This window comes from Mesoplodon bidens (genome assembly GCF_964165515.1).
Source record: "Mesoplodon bidens genome assembly, chromosome: 3".
Lineage (NCBI taxonomy): Eukaryota > Metazoa > Chordata > Mammalia > Artiodactyla > Ziphiidae > Mesoplodon > Mesoplodon bidens.
The window spans coordinates 169,269,244-169,294,444 of record NC_138178.1 but is presented as its reverse complement, the minus strand read 5'-3'; the positions used below and the strand labels follow the sequence as shown (position 1 = coordinate 169,294,444).

At 40.5% G+C, this 25,201-nt stretch overlaps 1 protein-coding gene across 8 annotated transcripts in view; it reads left to right on the top strand.

The window, feature by feature from the left end:
• Positions 1-540: 540 nt before the first annotated feature.
• Positions 541-25,201, top strand: part of DICER1 (dicer 1, ribonuclease III) — a 71,163-nt gene continuing 46,502 nt past the window's right edge. For 2 of the 8 annotated variants that reach the window (XR_014015415.1, XM_081229132.1), the window contains exon 1: positions 2,654-3,448. Coding sequence is in view for 1 of the 8 variants with exons in the window: in XM_081229132.1 (XP_081085258.1) it covers positions 3,413-3,448 (36 nt within the window). In the remaining 7 variants the exon portion in view is untranslated. Of the gene's footprint in view, positions 4,018-22,290; positions 22,355-23,651; positions 23,753-25,201 lie in introns of all 8 variants that reach the window. The other 6 variants (XM_081229137.1, XM_081229134.1, XM_081229133.1 and 3 more) reach the window with 6 other exon arrangements.

Genomic DNA, 25,201 nt, shown 5'->3' with positions numbered 1-25,201 from the left:
TACTTCCAATTCTGATCCAATCACTCAAGCCTTCTTGCTGTTCCCCTTTCTGCATTTTAACCCCCTTCTCCAAAAGTGAGAAATCTGCCTCGCCTTATTCTTAACACAGTTTTTCTTTGTGAAGTCTCCCTGTACATGATAAGTCACCTGACTTTGCAGGACCGACTCCCAGTGTGGGCTCTGATGCCCACACTGAGCTGACTTCCTAGCTGAATATGGGGGTGCCTATATTCTCCTATGTAGATAGAAGAGTAGAGAGAACCAGTCACTAGAGAGGGATGCACAGATGAGACAGGCAGACAGAAAATAATCACAGAAGAAGGACACAGAGAGCACCTTCTGGGTTCCTGGAAGCTTTCCAACTTCTGGTTCTAGCCTTTTGCTAAGGTGTAGCTGTATGCCTGCTCGCAGCTTTTGTGAGAAGCTCCTACATCCTTATGATACATTTTTCCCTTTTGGTTAAGCTACTTCAGGTTGGTTTCTATTACATGCAAATAGAGTCTTAAACAAAGGTATATTTATATCCTGGCTTGTTCTACAAAAAATAAAACAAATTGTGGAAATAATCAGGGAACAGGGAAAATAAAAAATTAGCCCACAGAAAACGCATACCACATGGTACTGTACTGTTGCTTAACATGCGCTGAAATATTAGCTCTAAGATTTCTTGTGATCCAAACAAAGTGTGAAACACCATCCCTCACAAGGTTTTACGTCTACAGATTTAAAACAAACCAGCAACTGGAGCATGAATAGATAGACCACTGGAAGAAAACACAGAATCTAGAAGTGAACTCTTCAACAAATGGCCAATAAACAGCAAACTATGTAGCCATCTGGAAAAAGAAAAATTGGATTCATACCTCACACCATATACTGAATCAGGTCCAAGAGGATCAATGTTTAATTGCAAAAGACTGGAAGTCACAATGTCCTTCAATAGAGAACTGGTTAAATAAACTATGGGCATATCCCTGCCATTAAATGTTAAGGGGACTGAAAAAAATAGTGAGGAGTTCTGTATAAATTGCTATAGACATATATTCTTTTTTTTTTTTTTTTTTTTTTTTGTGGTACGCGGGCTTCTCGCTGTTGTGGCCTCTCCTGTTGCGGAGCACAGGCTCCGGACGCGCAGGCTCAGCGGCCATGGCTCACGGGCCCAGCTGCTTCGCGGCATGTGGGATCTTCCCGGACCGGGGTACGAACCCATGTCCCCTGCATCGGCAGGCGGATTCTCAACCACTGCGCCACCAGGGAAGCCCTAGACATATATTCTTGATATACTAAGTTTAAAAAAAAAAGCAAGGTATAGTAAATGTGTATGGCATACTACCACTTTTGTAAATGAGGAACATCTTGGCTTGTACTTCATAAAAAAATTCTCTAGAACGAGCAAGAAACAGTGGTTACCTGTTTGGAGGATGGGGACAGGTGTGGGGAGAATTCTTTTTACTGTATACCTTTTTATGCTAATTAATGAACCATACATATGTACTTCTCTTTTTAAAAATTCAAAAAATGGTTGAAAATCAGACAAACCTGCTGATGGAGAAGCTCAGCTAGTCTTGACAGATTGAGAGGACTGTAGGAGGGGATGGAAATTTTACCTGTCCACAAATTTCCACTGTAGTGAACCCCAGTGCGTATTCCCTAAGATGCCATCCTTCTCATAAATGATTATCTCCAAAAAGGCTTTATTTCTATTACTGGGGGCGTCTTCTGCCTACAGTGCAATATAAGTGCTGTATATACATAAGAAAAGTTATTTTTGTGGAGGTCCGCCAAGTGCATTCTGACTACTTCCTAAGTTTGCCCATGAACATTCTGGTTATGCGAAACGTCTTGCCAATTCACAGTAAACATATGACCAAAATGTGAGCGTTGTAGTGACTGAATATACCAGCCCTGAAGCCGGACCGCCTGGGTTCAAATCTCAGTTGTTCACTTATTAGCAGCTTACTTGCTGGAGGTTATGAATTGTCTTCATCTGTTAAAATGGGGGGCAATCACAGCATCTACTCCCAGGGTCCACATACCAATCAAAGCTTAGAAGAGCCTGTCCACCAGCAATATATACGAGCCACGAAAGACATTAAACACTTTCCAGTATTTACATTGAAAAAACCCACCAATTTGTAACCCGATACGTCAAAAATAGTATCACTTCAAAACATCATCAATATAATGAATATTAGTGACATGATTTACATGCTTTTGTGGTGAAGAACACATACATCTGATTTCCAGCTAACGTATCTCGATTAGGACTAGCCATATTTGAAGTGCTCAATAGCCACATGGAACTGGTGGCTGCTGTATGGACCAGCGCCGCCCTACACACGTCTAGCACGTAGTACGTGCTAAGGGCTAACTCTTAGCAGAACCATGGTTGCTGTTACCATTCCTTGTCTGAATCTATCAGGTGAGTCATCCGGAAGACAGGCCTACATTTGGGGATAAATTAATAGAATTTTCTTTTAGCCAGTCACTTACGGGATCTCTGTATTTTAATTCACAGCTGCAAGATGCAATACACGGTTCGGACCTCTGCAAATGAACAATTTACAAAAATGGGGCCGCTGCCCCCATCTCATTTTCTGGTTATCCCTGTTCCGGGGTGGGGCTGGGGGGGGCGTTGGGATGAGTTGTCTCCCCAGATGCGGAGGGCCCTGGACCACTAACGCAGGGGAAAAGCAGGCGAGGGGGACGGTCCTTTAAAAAAGGTGCGGGGGCGGCGAAAGGAAATCCGAGCCCTGAGCACAACAATTACGACCATGGGGAAGGGCCTCGTTTAGGGGGCCGTGGGTGCCAGAAGGGGCAACAATGCAGGCGGACGAATTCCGAGAGCCAGCAGATTCTGCCGACTCAAGCGAGCGTCCGCAACCCCGGCGCGCGGGCCCGGGATAGTGGCGAAGGTGCCGAGCGGCGGGCAGTGGAACGTCCGGGTACCGTCCCGTGCTCCGGGCCGCAAACACCGCCTGTGCCTCCGCCGCTCGCGTCCACTGTCTCCCGGCTCCTGAGTGGCTGGGGCGCCGGGATTAACCTTTCACCGCCGCGCTCTGTCCAATCACAGGCTCGCTCTCATGCCGGCGCGGGGCGAGTGGAGCGTGGGGGCGCGGAGGGGGCGGTGCGGGCGCCGGTGGGATTCTCCAAGCCGTTGTGCGCCGTTGCCGCAGGCCGTGCGCGGGCTGCGGGCGAGCAGGGCGCTGCGCAGTCTCCGCAAGCGCCGGCGGGAGGGGTCGCGGCGGAGGCGCGGCGCAGCGCGGCGCAGGCTGCTTCAGGCCCAGGTGAATGGAGTAACCTGACAGCGGGGACGAGGCGACGGCGAGCGGGAGGAAATGGCGGCGGCGGTGGCGGCGCCGGGCGGCACCGGGAGGCCTGGGCTGTGACGCGCGCGCCGGAGCGGGGTCCGATGGTTCTCGAAGGCCCGCGGCGCCCCGTGCTGCAGGTGAGGCGGGATCCCGCGGAGCCGCTTTGTGTCCGGGGCGGGGAGCGGCCCCGCCTGGCCCCGCGCCTGCCTGGGCTCTGAGGCCCGCGTGGGCGCCCGGCCCGGGGCCTGCGGTGGCGAGACTCGCGCGGGTAGATGGCGCGGCCTCGCCTGGTCCCGGGCGGCGCGGCCTGCGGGCCGGGCGTCCACGCCGCCGGGCTTTGCGCCTCCCCGACCCCAGCGCCCATCCTGATTCGGTGCTTCCCAGGGACTTTGTGCGGTCGCCCTGGCACCGGACGGGGACGCGGGCGCCTCAGCTCCCGGAGTGGAGCGGGTCCTCGCAGCTCGCTCCCGGCCCGCGGAGAGCGGGGGTTTGACAGGTCCGGTTACGCACACGACGGTGGTACGGAGTCAGCCGCCGCGTCTGGGGAGCATCCTCGGGAGCCTGCTTGGTGGCGGTGGCCGCGCTGGGCCTCCTGGGTGGACACCTTCGAGGGGGCGGGAGAAAAGGAAGCCGGGCCGTCCGCGCTGGCAGGAAAGCGCGAGACTTCGGGGCGCGCCCGGCGAGGATTGTTCGTGTTTATTGGCAGGTGACCAGATCTGGGTCCCCAGGGACGGGTGGCCGAGGCCATCTTTAAGCCCCTCCTCTCCGGTGTTTTTGTGCCAGCACGCCTGGACTCTGCAAAGGAGGCTTTCTTGAGGGTTTTCAGTCTTTGGGGAAATCAGTGTATGTTTTAAGTTGGCACGGCAGATTTTTTGTAGATTTTCCAGAAAAGCTGAGCTGCCCCATGGCTTTGCCCGCAGTACAGAACTAACAGACCACTTAATGTGTCTTTAATGGCCTGAAGACTTGCCAAGACAGAGATGAGTGGGGCTCCTTGCTGTAGAGTGTTTAGTCAGTGCTTTTGTGAAGAAAGTCATGCTTACGGGGACACGTTACTTAACCCAGATGATAAGTTTATTGTTGTGACTATCACGGTTTAAAAAATATTCATCTGATTAAAGAATATTACTTTGAAGTCTTTGCTTCTTGACGTGCTTTGGTCTTTGACTTTTCTGAATCTTCACAATTCTGATTTTCAGTTGTCTTCGTGTTGCTTCTTTTTCAAATGCAGCACACTCAGTGAATGGAAAAGGGTACAAATTAGGAGTCACTCGGAAAATACTTTTTAAAAATGTGCTTCAATAAAAGGTTAACTCCATTGCAAATACAGTGTCCTAAACATTAAATTTTTGAAATAAAAATACCCATCTTAACCCAGAGCTCCAATAATTTATTAGAGGGTGGATGATGGCACAAGATGCTGAATGAGGCTGCTAGTGAATAGTAATTTTAGTATTAATATCTTTGGGAACTAGGTTGCCGTAATCAGTTTATTTTGCAAAGTGCCGTCTTTAAAGCTAGCTAGTAGCTATCTGTGGCATATGTATATTATATGTAATATATGCTGTATATACTTACATATATAATTATTTCAAAATTTTTTTTTAGGACATAGTTTATAGAACTTTAAAGATTAGAAACACTACAAAGATTGCTTTTAATATGATCTTTATGAACATTTAAATGGCAGTGTTGGTTAATGGACTTACTCGAGGCATCAAAATGCTGTTTTAAGAAAAGATGTGCACGTTTAATTTGGGGAGAAAAGACCTTCTGTTCCTGTAGTTATTTCAATAAGGGCTTGTTTTACTTTTTATGCCGTCATCTCACGATTAAAGGTTAAGTTCTGTCTACCGTATTATATCTGTGGTGCTGTGTATGTGTTGTAAAGTGAGGTGGTTTTGTCATTGCTGAATTTTATTGTCTTGATTTAGAAGACGTTTTATTTTGATGTGGCTCATGATTCTTATTTGATAGTGATTTTGTGGTAGTAGATAGTGGGTAGTACTTTCAGTGTAGTGCTGCCTTCAAAGAAGGATGACTTTTATGGCACTGAGAGATTTATTCCCTGCCAGTGTCTGATGTGTGAGATGCTTGTTTCGTTTGAGAAAATAGGTATTTCATCAACATTCTCTCCCTTGTGACCCTAACATCCTGTGGTCATTACTTGTGGCAAAGGAGAGAAGGGAAAACATTTATTCATAAGAAGTTCCTCCTTACTGTGTGCCAAGATGTTTCAGGTGCTTTTCTATGTGTTCTTATTTAATCCTCACTGTGACCCTGAGACAGACTTGGTATTGTCTTATTTTACATGCAAGGAAGCTAAGACTCAGAGAGTTATGAATCTAGAAGTGGCAGAGCCAGGATTGAATCGTGGTTTGATTTAAAAATCTTTGCGTGTGGGCTGTCTTCCTTACGTTGCGTTGCTGTTCCAAGTGGATTTTAGGGGAAAAACCTGCGTAACTTGCAGGTAAGTTTTTAGTTAATACTCGTTTAATGAATGGAACTCTGTCTTAAATGTTCAGGTGACCTTTGGTTATCTGAATAATTAAGATTTTTGACCTTTTTTGTGGTAAAATATAACAAAATGTACCACTTTAACCATTTTTACGTGTACAGTTTTGTGGCACTAATTAACGTTCACCTTGTTTGCCTACCATCACCACCGTCCATCCACCTCCAGAACTTTTTCGTCTTTCTCAACTGAAACTCTGTACCCATTAAACACTAACTCCCCATTCCACCCTCCTCCCAGGCCCAGGCAGCCACCATTCTGTTTTCTGTCTCTATGAATCTGCTGCTCTTGGAACCTAATTGAAGCAGAATCATACAACATTTGTCCTTTTCTGACTGGCTTGTTTCACTTAGCATAGCATCTTCCAGATCCATTCATGTTGTAGCATGTGTCAGACTATCCTTCCTTTTTAAGGCTGAATACTGTTTCATTCTGTATGTCCATTAATCCCTTGATGGACACTTGGGTTGCTTGTACTTTTTTGGCCTTGTGAGTGATGTTGCTATGAACATAGGTATACAAATACTTGCTTGAGCCCCAGCTTCCGCTGCTTTTGGGTCTACCCAGAAGTGGTCGGATTGTTTCTAGATCATCAGAACACTAGACTCAGAACTTACTGCAGTATGAGTTTTCTCAGGGTTTTTCCAGGTGGTTATACTTCCCTACAGATAGGAACTTTTTGTTAATAGAAGACTTTAATCTTCTTGAGGCCCAGGATTTACTTGCTTTTATGATCTCGGTTCCTACCAGTGTTGGGCAAGTAACTGAATTCATTCAGTTGATCCATCATGGAGCTATGTTCTGCTCTGTTGGATGCCAGAGGAAGGTACTGGTCAGGTCCCTGTTTAACTTGTGTAAATAGTAAGTTGGAGCCCAGTGATTTATCCTTGTGCTCTGCATTTTGGACATTCCAGAGCTCAGCTCATTCTCAAAGCCCGATGGATGTATATGTTTTATTATTTGTCTCCTTGGAGAAAGGATTTGAGATGGTCTTATGATAGATGTTTGAGAGGACAGTGAAAATAGTGGTGAAGGTTGAGGGGTAGAGAGTGGAGAGAATTAGATGAGAAGCTCAGCGCAAGGATGATTAGCGTCTGCATGTCACTAAAGTTTTTTTTTTTTTTTTAAATATTTTATTAGTCAAAGCAAAAGAGGAAACAGGACTAATTATAGTTGGTATTGATTAATGAAAGGAAGTATAGCAGTTAATCAGGAAAAGCAGACTTTTCTCTTGTATGATGAATAAGCATTTGAATTCTTATGTAAAATGACATTAACAATATATGGAGAAAACGTTTTACATTTTATAAATGGTGGAGAAATACTTTCCACATGCCATTTTAGAGCAACTGCATAAAGGCCTCCGGCATAATGGAAAAGCTTTAGTAATGTAGGTATACATGTTGTGGTGATTTGATGCATTAGTGTAGTTAGTTTCTCTTTCACACGATGTCCATCATGTATCAGTTGTCTCAGTCAGGCTTTTGACAGATGCTGAGGAATCATCCATTCCCAATGTACTCTTTTCTGGATAGTATAGGCAGTCAGGATTTTCCAGATTCTCTCTGCCAGTCTTTAGGAATTGTGTGTTGGTCTAAAAAGTAGGATTGCTTATATAGTGGTATAGCCTTATTTTTGAGGTCCAGCTGATGAAACTGAAATTTTCAGTCATGTAAGAAGGCCTTTGTTAAAATAAATTTTGAGTACAAAATGGCTTTCCTATTTTCCTAGAATTGTCAGTGAATTGTTGGTTCTCCTGTAATGTGCAAATTTGCTATACATTTTAAGTAGGTGGCTAAGAAGATGCCACAGGAAAACATTGTCTGAGGCTGTCAATAAGACTTACTAGAAATAAGACACGAAAGACTTGAATTTTGGCCTTACTGTTTGGATTTTTGAAGCTCGTAGTGACACTAAATGTGCTGTGTTAAGGTTTATGGAATGGTAAGGACAGTAAGGGTAGAATAGAACAGTGCTGGCATAAAGAGGGTGCTCATATTTGTTGAGTGAATACATTATTTTTATATTAGTTTTTAAAGGACTTAGAAGCTAACAGTTTTGTGGAAAATGATACTGCTTGTATATTAAGGCTTTTAGAAAGATCATTACTATTCTGATTTTGGACAAATCATGCTGCCTCATTCTTCATTAGTGAGGACTTATTATGTACATAGAGACATTGTGGATGGAGAGAAGAATTTCATAGAAGAAAATTGCTATGAAATTGGGAGTTTTCCTGGTATTGTAGGCTTTCTCATTGCTGAAGCTGGCTAACCCTGATAGCTGTTGTGGTTCTTTTTCAGGTGACAGCTCAATGTGTGCAATAAAGTAAGAATTTAGAAAACACATTTGGAAATTCTTTTTTGATTAGAATATGTCAGCAAACCAGTTCAGAATTTTAAAAATAATGTGCTTAAAGAACTCAGATAATGAGAGAAGGATCTCAGTTTAAGAACTGATCTTTGACATGATGTAGAAAGGTTCTTTGATTAAGGAGTTAGATCCGTAACCCTGTTTGAAGGGAAAGAGAAAGGCCGTAGACTTTGAGATATTTTGAGATTTTTTTTTGAGGGCGAATTTAACATGCTGAGCCCAGAGCTTCGTGTGGCCTCTCCTCTCGCCCATCCAGCTACACTGCCATGACTCGTGGGTAGCTCTGATTAGTGGTATTTTAAGCTTTTTCCATTTTGCAGAATTAAATATTCGTATTTTATCAAACCATTATAAGGATGTTTCAGAGCAAGTCTTTGGTGTCAGAGAGACCAGGGTTCAAATTCTGATTCCTCCAGTTTATAGCTGAGGAGCACAGGGTGTCTGGCAGCCTTTCTGAGTCAGCTCCCTCATCTGAAATCCACTCATAATAATAGTACCTACTTCTTGAGGTTGTGAGGAAAAAATGAGTTTCTTAAACTCTTAACCCAGTTCTATCACATAACCACCATTTCATAAAATTTAGCTGATGTTATTTTGCTTCACATATGTACATTAGAGGAAATTTTGCTCTGTTCTTAATATGATTTGATGATATTGTGATTTCCCCCAGAATTATGAATATTGAGATGTTACGCTTAGCTTTATAATGGAAGATAAAAAAGAAAAGAGGGTTTGAGTGCAATATTTCACAGACAAGTATTCTATATGAGGATTGTCTGTATTGGGTCAAATAGTTCAGCTACCTTAGTTGGGTCTCTGTAATAGTGACCAAGCATAATAGTGCCTTAAGTATTGCTAAATTTCCCTATATAACTATCATTCTTCTATTATGTATGAATAAATGCATCATCCTTGAATATATATATATATATATATATATATATATATATATATATATTTTTTTTTTTTTTCGGTACGTGGGCCTCTCACTGTTGTGGCCTCCCCCGTTGCGGAGCACAGGCTCCGGATGCGCAGGCGCAGCGGCCATGGCTCACGGGCCCAGCCACTCTGCGGCATGTGGGATCTTCCTAGACCGGGGCACGAACCCGTGTCCCCTGCATCGGCAGGCGGACTCTCAACCACTGCGCCACCAGGGAAGCCCTTGAATCTATATTTTGAAGCAGCATAAACTTTTTATATATATATCATATGTACTTGATATAGTCCAGTGATTCTTATTCTTTGGAGACTTCTGATTTGACAAAAGATATGAATCTTATCCCCAGAAAAATGTGCATGTGCATATTTAGAATTTTATATACAGTTATAGGAGGGGCAGGGACCCCCGCTGAACTCATCCGTACACGCTGATGTAGGCTATGTGAACACAAAAAAAGACAAATAATAGGTTAACCAAGGATACAAACATTTCAGATAATTGAGGCAGACATGATTAGTGGAATGAATGAACAATGTAAAATAACGAGTGGTTAGGAAACCTGTGTTCTAGTTTGGCTTTGCTTCTAAATAACTAGATATGTTAAGGGCAGGTCACCCTGGCCTTTCTAGACTTAGTTTTGGTTTTCTCACTTTTAAAATGAGAACATTTGTAAGGCTCCGGGGTATCTTGTAGTCGGTAATCTTTGAAACATCTGTATAATTCAGGGACTTCTCCATTTCAAGCTGAATCTAAACGACATGTGAGACTTGGAAAAGAGAGGCTGCATTTACTGAGCACTGAGGTTTGTATGTAGTGACGATAAGAACGTAGGTGATGGAATTGTGAGCTGTTCTGAGCAGGAAAGGTAAGGTGAAAACCATGGGAAGTAAGGCTTGGAAAGTAGGTCAAGTCGGATTGTGCCTTGAAAGGACGGCCAAATCTTTCAGAGACAGTTGAGTCTTTTCATCTTTTATCTCTGCATCTAGTACAGCTTAGTGAATGATTGTGAATGAATGAGAGTCTGATAGGAGCTGTTTAAACTCTTGATCTGATCAATACGATGAAGAGCAAGTAACCCACTGAGAGGCCTCTGGTACTATTAAAGAGGAAAAAAGTGTTTGATAGGCATCTTCGTATTTTAATTTTAAAAGCGTATTATATTTTGTACGGGACTTCCCTGGCGTTTCAGTGGTTAAGATTATGCGTTCCAGTGCAGGGGGTGCGAGTTCCATCCCTGGTCGGGGAGCTGAGATCCCACATGCCCCGCGTCCAAAAAGGCCAAAACATAAAACAGAAGCAATATTGTAACAAATTCAATAAAGACTTTAAAAGTGGTCCACATTAAAAAAAAAAAAATCTTAAAAAAAAAAAAAAGCTTGTTATATTTTGTATATAACACTACCGGGATTACCTACCTTTTCCAAGGGTCTTGCATATTGTATAGCTAAACATTAAAAAGAAAAAAACCCCTAATTTTAAAATCTTTATATGTACCTGTTACATATAATAAACTCAAGTAATTTATTTATCTTAGACCAAACATAATTTTGGTGTTCAGAGGAAAATGCAGAATTTTGTTGATTAAAAACATACGAACAAATAATAGAACAACCTAAATTAGGCATTTAAATGTAGTGTGTAAATTCTACTGGAGTTAAGGCAAGCTATAATTTCCAAATGCTATTAGTGCTTAAAAAGAGTAATTCTTTATTGCTTACATAATACATGGACTTTAGTTTCCAACCCTTCTTCAATAAAATATGTGAAATGAAGCATTGTCAAAGGGTGCTTTCTTTTGGGGATAATTTATAAAAAAAAGTTTTTGTTGACATATGACAGAATTCTGAAGGAGAATATTTATTGTTATTATTTAAAATCAGTCTTTGTACATCTCTAGCTTTTCTGTTGCGAAACATTAGGAGAATTCCGGGAAGTTTTTTTACATATGAATTGGGTCCATATTTGGCCAGGAGTAGGGAAATAAATAATTTTCCTAAGGCTTCTTTAGCATGCACACGCTTATACATGTGCATATGCACGCATGCACCCACGCATGTACACATGCAAAACTTATACATGTATGAAATCTGTCTTGCCTCAGCAGCAAATGCTCTGGCAAAATGCTTACCTGTATTGTCTATATTGAGTGAAGAAAAAGTTACATGGTACATTGTAGTTTCTATAATATTAATTTATCTAGTTTATTTCACTATGTCTGCCCCCTTTATAATAACCTGTCTTAAGGTAGCACTTAATTCATTTCACTAGAGAAGGAAGTCATTATGTAGTTTGTGTGTCAAGCAGTAAATCACGTTTAGTCTTCAGCTAAATGTGATAAAGGTGCCGGAAAAAATGGTGAGATATATAGTCTGTTACTGTGTATTTATTGAGCACCTAGACTAGAAAGGCCAAGAGAAATATCCATACTCAGGGCTGATTTCAGTTGCTAAGTCTTTATAATTAAAGCAGTATTTACTTATATGTGTTTATGCAGATTCAGTTAAAAGTAAAATATTCAGTGGGCATCTGTTCATCTTAAAATGGGTACATTCTTTTCCACCCCGCTGAGGAGATCAAAAGGAACATATCCAGATACATATTTTGACGGGCAGATCAGTGTAAATAGACACTTCCTTTGAGACCATAGTGTTTTGTATACTGTGGAAATAAAAATAGGAATCAGACAAAATTTTAAGCAGAATTCTACCTCTCCCATTCATTAGCCACATGGCCTTGGGCAAGTTATTTCAAATCCCTTTAAAATGGAGATGTAACTTGTCTTAGTGTTGCTTTGTGGATTAAACCAGATAATAGAATATAAGTGCTCAATGAAGGTAAATTTCCTCCCTTTCCTTCTTTACTCTGGGAGCTTTTGATGTTTCATACTTGCCATGGTATATGAAGAATTTTTACACATTGTATTAAGGGTTGTTTACTTCTTTTATTTTATTTTTTATTCATTTTTAATTTTTTTAATTAAAAAAAATTTTTTTTTGCGGTACCTGGGCCTCTTAACCGCCGTGGCCTCTCCCGTTGCGGAGCACAGGCTCCGGACGCACAGGCTCAGCGGCCATGGCTCACGGGCCCAGCCGCTCCGCGGCATGTGGGATCCTCCCAGACCGGGGCAGGAACCTGTGCCCCTGCATCGGCAGGCGGACTCTCAACCACTGCACCACTAGGGAAGCCCCTGTTTACTTCTCTTTTAAAATAAACTTTAAGTGAAATCAGTTTCAGTTGATATACAGGAAAGTACATATATCGCAGGGGCACACAGTGAACATACCGGTAACGAGTGCCCAGATCAAGGAACAGGTATGACCTGTGTTTTATAAGGTCTTCTCAATGCCCCCTCCCAGGCACTTCCCTCTCCCCCCTCCAGCCCCCACCAAAAAGAGTAAACACCATTCTGACTTAATTATTTTTCCTTATTTTTAATTTTATATAGTGAAATTATATGGTAAGGTTTTGTGTGGTTTTTTTCCCTTAATATTTTAAGTGTGTGAGATTTATTCTGTGTTGCATCATTGAGTTATAGCACTTAGTTATGTGATATGTCAGCATTTACTTATCTGTTATATTGTTGATGGAGATTTGGCTTGTTTTCAGCTTTGGCTGTTACGAATAGTGCAGTTCTGAACATCCTCGTGCATGTCTTTTGGAGAATATTTGTACATATTTCAGTTGGGCATACACTTAGGAATGGAGTTACTGGGGGGCACGTGTATATTCCGCCATAGCAGATACTTCCAGGGCACAGTGCTGCCAGTAGTGTGCGAAAGTTCTCTAAGCTCCACGTTCTCCCCATCATTTAATGCCGTCTCTCTTCATTTCAGCTCTTCTGATGGGTGTGTGGTAGTAGCTCTTGGTGGTTTAATTTGTATTACTCTAATTGCTGATGAAGTTTATTGACCATTTTGGCATCCTGTGCTTTAAAGACCTTTGCCTGCTCTCTATTTGCTTGTCTGCCTTTTTCTTATTGCTTTGTAGCAGTTGATTATATATCTCCTGTTCTGGCTTGGCTTTTCACTCTCTTAATCAGTTCACTTTGTAAATGGAAGTTCTTAATTTTAATGTAGTCCAGCTTGTTAATTTCTTTCCTTATAATAAATTTTTGCTTCCCCCAAGAACAGGAAAGTATTCTTCTATTTTTTTCTAATAACTTTATTGTTTTACTTTATACATTTAGATATCCAGCTGGCATTGATTTTGTGTATGATGTGAGGCAGGAGTCAAGATACACTTTTTCCACCTAGATACATAATTAGCCTAGCTTTTATTTGAAAAGACCATCTTTTTTCCCTACTGTGCTACAGTATTGTTTTTGCCATTAATTAAGTAACGTTATGGGTGTGGGTCTGTTTTTACATTCTGTTCTGTTGCATTGTCTGTTCTTGTGCCAGTACCCATGCTGTTTTAATAAACTGATTGATTTTTGAATATTAGGCCATCCTTGCATTCCTGTGATAAACCACAGCTGTTCACGATGCATTATCCTTTGTATATATTTCTGAATTCAATTTGTTAATATTATATTTAGTGTTTTTACATTTTTTGTTTGAGAGACAGGTCTGTAATTTTACTTTCCTGTAATGTACTCAGGTTTTGGTGTCACGTTTATGCTGGTCTCATGTAAAGAGTTGGGAAGTATTCCTTCTTATTTCTGTCCTCCTGAAGAGTTTGTCTTTGAGATTGGGGTTATTCTTTAAATGTTTTGAAGAATTTACTAGTGAAGACATCTGGGCTTGGAGTATTTCATAATCAGTTTTTTTTTTTTTTTTGTGGTACGTGGGCCTCTCACTGTTGTGGCCTCTCCCGTTGCGGAGCACAGGCTCCCGACGTGCAGGCCCAGCGGCCATGGCTCACGGGCCCAGCCGCTCCGTGGCATGTGGGATCTTCCCGGACCAGGGTACGAACCCATGTCCCCTGCATCGCAGGTGGACTCTCAACCACTGCACCACCAGGGAAGCCCCATAATCAGTTTTCAATTCAATTTATTTAAAAGCTATAGGCTTCTTCACGTTTTCTCTTTCTTAGATGTTAATTTTGGTAAATTGTATTTTTCAAGAAATTTGTCCATATCATCCAAAGTATTCTCCAGAATAAGATATAATTGATATTAGAACATAACCAGGGCTCCCCTGGTGGCGCAGTGGTTGAGAGTCCACCTGCCGATGCAGGGGACACGGGTTTGTGCCCCGGTCCGGGAAGATCCCACATGCCGCGGAGCGGCTGGGCCCGTGAGCCATGGCCGCTGAGCCTGTGCGTCTGGAGCCTGTGCTCCGCAATGGGAGAGGCCACAACAGTGAGAGGCCCGTGTATCGCAAAAAAACACAGCAAAAAAACATAACCAGATAAAACTTTGCTCTATGTGGAAAAAATTACAACTTTTAAAGAGAGTCATTTAATGATTTAATATAAAAAAATACTCTTTGTTGTGGTGTATGGAAGAATAGAAGTGTTTAATATCACTGAAATTAGGTTTTTTATGTCCTTAGAATTTAGACACAAGTATGATTTATATGGACAAATTTAGTTCCCTGAAAACTAACAGAGTTAGTTTCATGAAAATGATATTCAAAAGCTATCGGTATGTGACATCTGTAATTAGATTGGAAGCTAAATTTTTAATCTTTGGCCAAAGTTCACTCTGGATAAATTTGACTAATGAATTATAATTTAACATATTTTTTGTTGTTCTTGGAAGGATTGTTTCTCAGTGATAGTAAATAAAAACAAGTAGTTAAGGTATGAAACAGTAGTATTTTAAAAACTTTCCGGGAGGTGGGGGGCAGTAAATATTCAAATGGCCTCTACCTAAGAGTTGCCTATTAGTGGTGAGAATTGTCTGCCTTTCTTCGTGTATTCAGATAGATCCTACTTGTGCCTGGTACTCGGATTGGTTCTGGACATATGGATTATATATATTACATTACTGTCTTTTAACTGATATTGTTAACTTTGTGAAAATGTGACACTGGAGCTGAGACTTGAAGATTGAGGAGCGGATGGCCAGGGGATGGTGTGTGCAAAGGCTCTGAGGTAGGAAAGAGCTTGGTGGAGGGCCTAAGGCCCTGTGACTCGTGGGAGACGGAGGAGTTACCCAGCCCCAGTCAGGGAGAGGGAGAGGCAGGGTCACACATAGTAAGGATTTTAGATTTTATCCTAAGTGCAAAGGGAATTCATTGAAGGTTTTGAGCTGTCTTGCTGTCCTGGTTTGATTCATCACATTTCTTGTACCCTGAGTCACCTGGAGCTTTACGCTCCATGAGTACTCTACTTTTGATTTTAATCCCTTTGTTTTTTTTCTGGGACTGATGCTTGTTGGTAGTCCTTGGCAAGAGGTTGAGTTTGGCAAATGACAGCTACTTCTTCTGCTCTTACTGTTGGATACTGTGGCTCAGTCACATTGTCTGTTTGCCATTCAGACAGTTTACTTGCTGAGTAGGTCCCTTAGAGGTGCCAGACTTTATCTTTGCAACCATGCGTAAGCAGATACATATGGGGTATCCTCGTGGCTTTGCTAATGTTCAAACAACGTAGGATTAAAAGCACTAGGATACGGTATCCTTGCAGGATACGGTAGCCGCCAGTTTTGTCCTTTGGTCCAATGTGGGTACTTGCCTGTTTTTTTAAAGAGGACTGTAAAAATTCTGAAAGGTGGGACCAGTTATAGTTTTGGTTCTTGCTCTTCTTCCCATTCTCAGTAGTCCCAAAATTTGTGAACCATGTAGCATACTCTTAGTTGACCCTCAAGGAGAGGCTCTGAGAGTCTTTTTGAGCATGGTTCCCGCAGTCTCTCACCTCTTCTCCCCAGTATGTGCAATTCCTTTTTCCACAACAAACATCTTACCTATTTTTTTTTTAGTGATTTGCATAGTTGACTTAACGCTAGAGTTAAATGTGTGTGTTGTGGGTTACGTAGGGGGGAAAGAGGAGCCAAGGGGCTGCCATCTGTGTAGGTGCCATTGTAGAAATGAGGTCATTTGCCCGCGGTCTTAGAGCTAACGGGCTCATTCACCACTCTGACTTTGGAGCCTACTTCCTTTCCTCTCTTATATGGATTCTTTCTATAATATATGTATATTGGGTTTAACTGTAACATAATTGAGTGAAATAAGGGTTGTTACCTTAGGAGACTGCATTTATTTTGATGCTGCTTTCCTTTCTTGAAGCATCTCTGGAATTCCTGTAAGAACGGTTGTGTGAGGGGGTGTTTTTTTAATTGTATTTAGCAGTAGCAGATCTTCATCTTTCTTTCTAGATTAATTGAATTTTTGGAATTTTTGGAGAAGTTCCTTTGATCTCCAAGTGGAAATTACTGTAGGCAGTCAGGTATAGTGAATTGGAGCTAGAGATGGGGTGACCAACCATCTTGGTTCTTCCGTGGTTGGACTAGGTGGGTGGGTGGTTCCTGGGACAAGGGATTTCAGTGCACCAACAGGGACAGCTCCAGCCAAACCTGTATTCGCAGAGGCAGTGATTGTAACCAGGAAAAGGAATGTCCCCTGTAAAGGGAAGAGTAAAGTTCAGGAGTCTCTTACTTTGTTGTGTTCAGATGTTCTTGTCTATGGGCCTTGATAGAGAGTCATTCTCAGGCTGAGATTAAGTAGGTGACAACCCTTGGTGTATGCTGAGACTAAAAAGGCCCACAGGACGAGATTCTAATCCCTTTAGAGCTGTGTATAAGGCCCTTTATGGCCTCGACCCTGCTTATCTTACCACTTTCATGGTCTTGCTGTTCTCCTGTGGGACAGGGCGCTGCAGCACCCAGCTTGTAATTCCCTCAACGCGACTTGGCTGGTTTCTGTTTAAATGCTGCTTCACATGCTGTCTCCTTGTCCCCATGATGTCCTTTATTATCTTCTCCCTAACTAGTGCTGTTACCACACATTCTTCAAAACTGAACTCAAGTGCTCACATTCTCCAGAATACAAGTTGGCATGAGGGATGTCTTGCTTAAATAAATACATGTTGAATGAATGAGCAACTAATTTAAGGGGCAGGAGGTGCAATGAGAGATTTTTTTTTTTTTTTTTTTTTTTGTGGTATGCGGGCCTCTCACTGTTGTGGCCTCTCCTGTTGCGGAGCACAGGCTCCGGATGCGCAGGCCCAGCGGCCATGGCTCACGGGCCCAGCCGCTCCGCGGCATGTGGGATCTTCCCGGACTGGGGCACGAACCCATGTTTCCTGCATCGGCAAGCAGACTCTCAACCACTGCGCCACCAGGGAAGCCCTACAATGAGAGATTTTTAAGTGGGGAAAACCACTTCAAATCTCACTTTTTGTACCTCTCATCAGTGGAGGCTGTGATACACTCGTGGAGTTCCAGGGAAGGCAGAGAGCGTGAGTGGTTGCACGTGGCTGTGGTGTAGGCTCTGCCGCTCACCTGGAACTTTGATATGTTTGCTTCCTGACTCAACACTGACTAAGCGTCCATCCGTAATCATACGTTCCTTAGGCTCATTTTGTCTCAGAACTGACCTCTCTTTAGTCGTGAAATGTTCACATTGTAGCATCTTAAAGCAGCTGGACATAGAGAATTGTGGGCCCTTTTCCCTCATGGATGCTCTTATGTGTTGTAAAAGGTAGAATTGAGTAACATTCTTGTTGAACAATATTTTTGAGTAAAGTACAGAAACTTGGAATCAAACATTAACCTTAAAACTCACCTTGAAAGCTAGTGATGTATTAAATATTTACCTTTCTGAAAACAAAATTGCAAAGTAAGGGTCATTATAGGTAACTTGAAGGGCAGGGGTGGGTATCTGTGCCATTTTGATGCGTTGGAATGTTGTCTTTTTAAGAAGTATTCCAAGTAAGTGGGCCATTGGCTGGCAGCCTAGAGTTACTTTCTATATGGAGACTTTGGTGGATGGAATTTGTTAAAATGGTATTTGACCTGTATTCAACTTCAATTTTGGACAAATCTCATTTTAGGCATAATTACATTGAAATGTAAATATAATATGTTTATGTTACAGATTTTAGAGAAATGCAGAAATTTGTTTGGTTCATAGAGTAGTGCAGGAAAAGAAGGCTGGTGAACTTGTGGTTTAAGTTATAGAAATTGGGGTAAATTTTACCACATTCAGTGGCTTAAGAAGGGAGTTTTTTTCCTCCAATACTTAAGACAGAGTCATATATCTTTATTGTCTTCATCCTCAGTTTAAGAGTGTGTTTAATTCTGAAAGTAATAAAGTGTTCAAATTGTAGGGGATTTTAAAATGCAGAAGAAAAGTTTTAAGGAGAAAGAAATTACTTATGGTAGTAATCCCAGCCTCAATTTTGGGTGGAATTTTCTCTCCCTCCATTCCTCCCTTCCTCCCTTTCTTCTTTTCTTTAGTTTTTAACTTGAGGACACAATCAGATCTTCCTGTAAATAAAAGTTTTTTCATTGAATCCCATAACATAAGCATTTTTGTTTATTATAAACTGTCATCATTTTAATAGCTCAGTTGAACTGTAGTTCATATAAAGTGAGCCATCCATGGTTTACCAAACCATTCCCTCACTCATTGTTAGACATTTAGAGTTTTTTGGGGAGGTGGGAGGGACATTTTTTGCTATTATAAATGGTAATGCTGAAGGGTGCATGTCTGAATGTAGTTTGTGTTAATGTTGTAAGCTAGATTTATATGCAAGGGTTTCTAATTAATAATGACAGATATGACAAAAGTGAAAATGGAAATATTTCTCTTGTGCTGTGTATTTAACTACCTAAGACTAAAAATTCCAGTGTTTAAATTCTTGGAATTATTATCCCTTTTCTCTTTGGTCTGTCACTCTTTGGTTTGACCTTAGTCTTTTCATAATCTATATTCACCAAATAATAGTTGATAAATCCTTGAAATATTTATTTTATGTACAATGGGTATTTTGGATATTTCCCATCTTTTTGTTTTCTCTTTTCTTACACTTTATATTTTCAAAACTTGTCTGATGATGATGATGATGATGATGATGATGACGACGACGGTTACTTGTCCAGCTGTGTACCATTTCATTGCCTAAGAAATAGTTCAGTCATGTTTGCAGTGATGCCTGGGGAGCCAAACAGAAGTAGCACGTAGTATTTTTTGGTTTTTGCTTTTAAAGAGGACTAGTGGACACAAAGGTGTTTAATTTTATTTTACATTGTATACCATGTTTTGTGATTTAAATTTGTTTGATTTTCATTGTACTGTAAATTCATAATGACTAGGTAGTTTGGAGTTTGTGGTTTTTCAGGTTCATCTGATTAAAAATACTGTATAAAAAATCTTGTATAGTACTTTAACTTTGTATGAGAATAATTTTTTTATATTGAATCTTAGGACGGATACAACATTTTAGTTCTTTAAGGAGTTCCTTAAAGTCTTAAGAATTGTATGACAACAGTGGTTGTAGATAGAGATGGTAGTGTGGTTTCTTTAAAACTGTCGTTTACTGAACATTTTCTGTGCAAGCACTTTTGCTCTACCAAGGTTAATATGCGTTTAATTACTCAATCCTCATAATAGGTGCTCTATTTGATAGGCAAGGAAACAACCTTAGAGAGAAGTAGTAGAGTCTGATAAACCTTGGTCTTCCTGACACTAGGCTCGGCTAGCATTCAGATTATTTTAAATGAAAGCTACTTAAAAAGAAAGAAAGAGAAAGAAAAGACTGCTTTCTACATCCCCAGTGGCCTTACCCAGTGTCCCTCCCACATCAGAGGGCCTCGGTGAGGAGGGAATGACTAACTATATTCCAAAGTATTCAGAGGTCAGAGCATCGGCCTGACTTAGGAATTAACTTAAAACAGCCGCCTCTCTTTCTCCGCTAACTTTAATTTAGAAAAGGGAGGTTGTTGGGAGTTATTTGTAAATACCTTGGATCCTTCTCGTGTGCAGATTCCTTTTTAGGAACAAGAGGAGGTGTTGCGCACTTAAGTTCTATCTTCATTTTTAAAACCGCTCTCTCCAGTGCAGTTGAACCGTATATTTTAGGATTTCTTTACTGTTTTAAGTTTCAAGAAGTGGATTTTGTTATTTGGCGCGAATACTTTTTGAGAATTGGACTTTTTTTTTAAGCTAATGTTGGGGAAATATACTTAAAAACGAAATCTCCTCCCAACCCAGAAAATCTCTCCAAAAAAGTAGAAGGGAAGGAAGAATTTCTATTGAGTAAGCATTAAACTAGAATGTGATGTGTATCTCAGGCTATCCACTAAAGAGATTGCAAAGACAGAAATCTTATTCTTTTGTATAGCTAAGTGGTTACAACACTTTACACCCATGTTTTCAAGATAAAATTGCCAATTTTCTCGTATCTTTATGACTGGTGGTAGGTTTTGCAATTTGGAGTCAGTTGCCAAATTAGGCCGTCCTAGGAAACTGGGAGATTGGGCATTATCTTTCTTGGTGATGACATATCTTAAGGAAACATTCCTGAGAAGTGAGACTGGCTAAAGGCTTTCTTGGCTTTTACAAAGATTCAAGTACAGCACAAAAGGACTGAAAAAGAAGTTCTGGAAAAAAAAAGAAGGGGAAGGAGTCCCTTTCCTTTATTTTCAAGTGGGAGAATTGAACCGCTTATTTTTAATTTGCCCTTACGTCAGCAACCTGCATTATAAACCTGTTATAAATTTATATCCATAGCCAAGGATGCTCTTAGCATTTAGGCTTTGGTTGGAGTTAAAATTAACGTCTTGGATCTCCATAACGTATTTGTTTCTGTATTAGAGACTAGAAGCTCTTCAGACGTTTTTTAGTTTTATCTGTTAGCTTCCAGGAGTATTTTTGACACTGTTTTAATGTCACAATATTGACGTTGTGTGAGTGTGTTCTTTTGTTCACCATGGAACTTCACGGTAGTCGCGCATTTTGGGCCTCATGAGTAGGAATGAAATCTGGACAGTAATATTTGTATCAGAATCTGTGACACATAATAAAATGAATGAGTTGGAAGTTTTCTGTTACCAATTTTGAAAATATGCACCAGGAAGCTCTAGATGCCTTTAGACTTCAGACTTCCTAGGAGGGTTAGCTGTCTGTTGTTACAAGCCTTTGTCTGAAAGAGTACAGCCATATATGGGATCTAGATGCTAATTAGGTTAAGTTTGTTGGCTTATACTAGAACTTGACTGAGCATCTGGTATGTGGCATGTCTTTTTCAGAGTTATCTTAAAGGGACCTATCAAACATGAGTTTTCATGTATGTAATTTAAATCGTAGTCATCAATTAAAATTAGAAAGCTTGACCTATTGGCTCCGTAGTATGAACATAAGTTGTCATTGTACTTGGCATGTTAACTTTCTAATTTATCTCTATACAGAATTGTCTAGGGAAGTAAGTTGGATAACTCAACAATAATTTTGTAACAGTGGAGTTGCATTAAATTTTAAAGCATTATCAGCTTATTATTTTGGCTACGGTGTTTCTAGAAAAGAGGTGAATATGAAATGGAAAGATGTCGAGCGTGACACATCAGGCCAAGTTGGTGTATTGCATTTGCATCATACTAGGTGGCAGTACAGAACGGAATTAAAAGTCAAAGCATGAGGTAGTTTTTGAAAACACGAACTTACTCATTAGGAGAGTAAGGGGTTATAAGTTCATGTAAAGCATGATACTGACTTACTGTAGTCTTTTAGTATTTTTTTGTGTGTGTGTGTGTGTTACGCGGGTCTCTCACCGTTGTGGCCTGTTGCGGAGCACAGGCTCTGGACACGCAGGCTCAGCGGCCATGGCTCATGGGCCCAGCCGCTCCGCGGCATGTGGGATCTTCCCGGACCAGGGCACGAACCCGTGTCCCCTGCATCGGCAGGCGGACTCTCAACCACTGTGCCACCAGGGGAGCCCTCTTTTAGTATTTTTAAAGCCAGATTTTACTGGGGGGAAAATGTAATTTACTTCCAGGAATTCTCCTTATATCTAATTGGATTGTACTAACAACTCTTAAAAATTCCCAATTGTAATAGAACATAATAAATACTGATTTTTAAAGGGCAGCCCTTTCATACATATACTGTTTTCTTGATTCCCAATAGATAAATACAAAAATTGTTTTTATCAGAGATCTTATACTGATAAGATAAATATCAGAAAAGTTTGTCAAGTAGGAAATTTCTTAAAGTTGTTTTTAAAAAATGAGTTGTATGTTCTAAAATATTCTCTCTGATTGCTTTTAGGTTACCTAGGTTATGAATTAATACAGACTTGGAAACTGAAAGAACTTAGAATCAGCATTTTGAGGTAAATATGTACATACTAAAGTAGTGTTAAGGGTTTCCCCATTCTGCTTTGTTAACTTATTAGCAAAACCAATTTGTGTATGAAATGAGAACGTTTAACCTCCACGCACGCACTATAGACTAGACTAGACACAAATAAGTGAAAAGAAACCACTGCCAGTTTGTTTTTCCTGAGCTTGTGGTAGTAGAGGCATTGTGGTTAAGGAGCATAAATGATATCCGGTATCAAATCTAAAAAAAGCAACATTTGTTGATTAAATCAAGCTTTTCATGTCAGTACTTTACGCTTCCTTATTTTCTTTTAAATAAATAAATTAATTTATTTATTTTTGGCTGTGTTGGGTCTTCATTTCTGTGCGAGGGCTTTCTCTAGTTGTGGCAAGCGGGGGCCACTCTTCATCGCGGTGCGCGGGCCTCTCACTGTCACGGCCTCTCTTGTTGTGGAGCACAGGCTCCAGACGCGCAGGCTCAGTAGTTGTGGCTCACAGGCCTAGTTGCTCCGCGGCATGTGGGATCTTCCCAGACCAGGGCTCGAACCCGTGTCCCCTGCATTAGCAGGCAGATTCTCAACCACTGCCCCACCAGGGAAGCCCTACGCTTCCTTATTTTTTGACTTATAATTTTGATTTTGATTTATAATCTCTTAGGATTATTTAGGACCACCCTTAAATTTAAATTTCTCCACAGTATTGACATTGTTGAACTGTGTTCTTAAATTTTTATTCATAAATGAACTTTGTAAAAGAGTTTATCATTAGATTAAATTGTTCTTTGAGTTTGTATTTTTAATTTCCTTTGAGAAATTGAAATTGCTGATAGATTTCATACTTGTAGTGAAAACTTACTGCCAGGTGATTTGGATTACTCAGCCAAGTACCTCTTCTGGTGATCTTCTTTACTTCTTTTATATATATGAATTTAGGAAATAACACATCTCTATCCTTTTATTTATTTATTTTTTCCATTTCCCTAATCACTATCTTTAGAATTTATGTATTTTGTTTGATTTCCTTGTATTCATTTTTAAATCTTTCCTCTAACTTTTCTCAAGACAGCCCACGTCCCACCCCAGTCTCTGGGAATTAGGCATGCTATTGTTATAGCTCATTCTCTTGTTCTTTGTTTTAGAATAAGACTTAGTATCCTAAAATAACCCAGATGTCTTTTGTTTAAATTTTAATACAAAGTAATGGCCTTTTATTCAGCTTTTCATATCCATAAGGCTTTCTTGTAGATGCATTTATATTTAGTTTAAGTACAGGAGTCTTAAACTTGGCTATTTTTGCATTTATTTTTAGAGCAGAAGCTTGGGTATGCTGTGATTTTCCAATAACCTGCTATCACAATGTCAAAATGCAGTTCAGACAACAGCAACACAGAGATCTCAAACATTAAGACGGTAAATCTGGGCTTTATCGTATGTGGAAAGAGGAAGAGAGTTTTTATTCATGTGTTTTATTACTAAGTTATTTCTAAATGAATCATACGAAAGCTATGAAACAACCTCACAGCTTTCATGAGTGTTAATTGACCAGAAATTTGAAATCTGAGATCGGAAAATAGTCACGTGGATTACTCTGTTGGCTCTGCTGAAGCAGTTGACCGTAGTCAGTTAATCTGTGAAACTATAGAACTTTCACTTACCAGCAGGGATTCAGAGCTTTTCATTAAGACCAAGTTAAGGAAAAAAACAAATCTATTTAAACACGCCAAAGAAAGTAAAAATTGGCAAAATTATAGGTTTTTCAGTTTTCACATTATTGGATTACTTGTTGAGTTTTTTAATGTTGGATTTGCTTTCTTCAAATAGATAGTGTATCACTCTGGCCAGTCACTGTGTACTAAATGAATGAAAATTAATTTAAATATTGTGACCTTCTGGAAATGCAACGGGGAGGGTTCAATTGTCGTCCTCCATTTCCCTGCAAATTCTCTCTCTTGTATCCACCCTTCAGGGTGAGTAGGAGTGGAGTGGGTATGGATTTCCAAACCAAATACTGTAGAAATAACTTTTGAACTATGATTCTGTTCTGTATGGTATTGTGTGGACATTCATGAATCTCTGATTCAGTTCATCAGATATTTATTTAAATGTACATGTGGTACATTATACCAGGTAACTTAAGAGCTGCAAAGAGTGAGACACACATCTTGTTCTCGTGGAGCATGTTTGCCAGTGTGCCAGTAAAAGAATAAGTCGTGTTATGTATTTGTCTCTGTGAATATATGCAATGTGATATAAGTTATAAAAGGCAAATAGAAACTGTTTGAAGGTTTTTATGTCACGCACATGGACAATATTTGCATTTTACGAACCTGTATTTTTTGTTTGCCATGTCTGGGGTGTGATTTGGTTCGGTAGGCGGTAGAAATATGTGTGAGACATACAGCTCTTATAGTCAAGGAGATCCTAGTCTAATGGGTCATATTTATTTATTTACTTTTTAAAACTCTTTATTTGGAAGTAATTTCAAACTGACAGAAAATAAGATTAGGACAAAGAATATGTGCTTTACCTCTTTTGCCCCATTTGCTTTATCAGTTGCACCCATTCTCTCTCTGTATATCTACGTGTAGTTTCTTCTCCTGAACCATTTGAGAATAAGTTGCGTACGTCTTGACCCTTTTACTCCTAAATGTTTCACTCTATATTTGTCAAGAATAAGGATGCTCCCCTGCATAGTCATGGTGCGGTCATCAACTCAGTGAATGTAGCACTGCTGTATCTACAGCCTTATCAGTGGACTCTGTAATGGTCTTTATGGCATTGCTCTCAGGAAAGGATCCAGTCTGAGGTCAGTTACTGCGTTTAGTTATCATGCCTCTAGAGTCTTCTTTAATCGGGAAC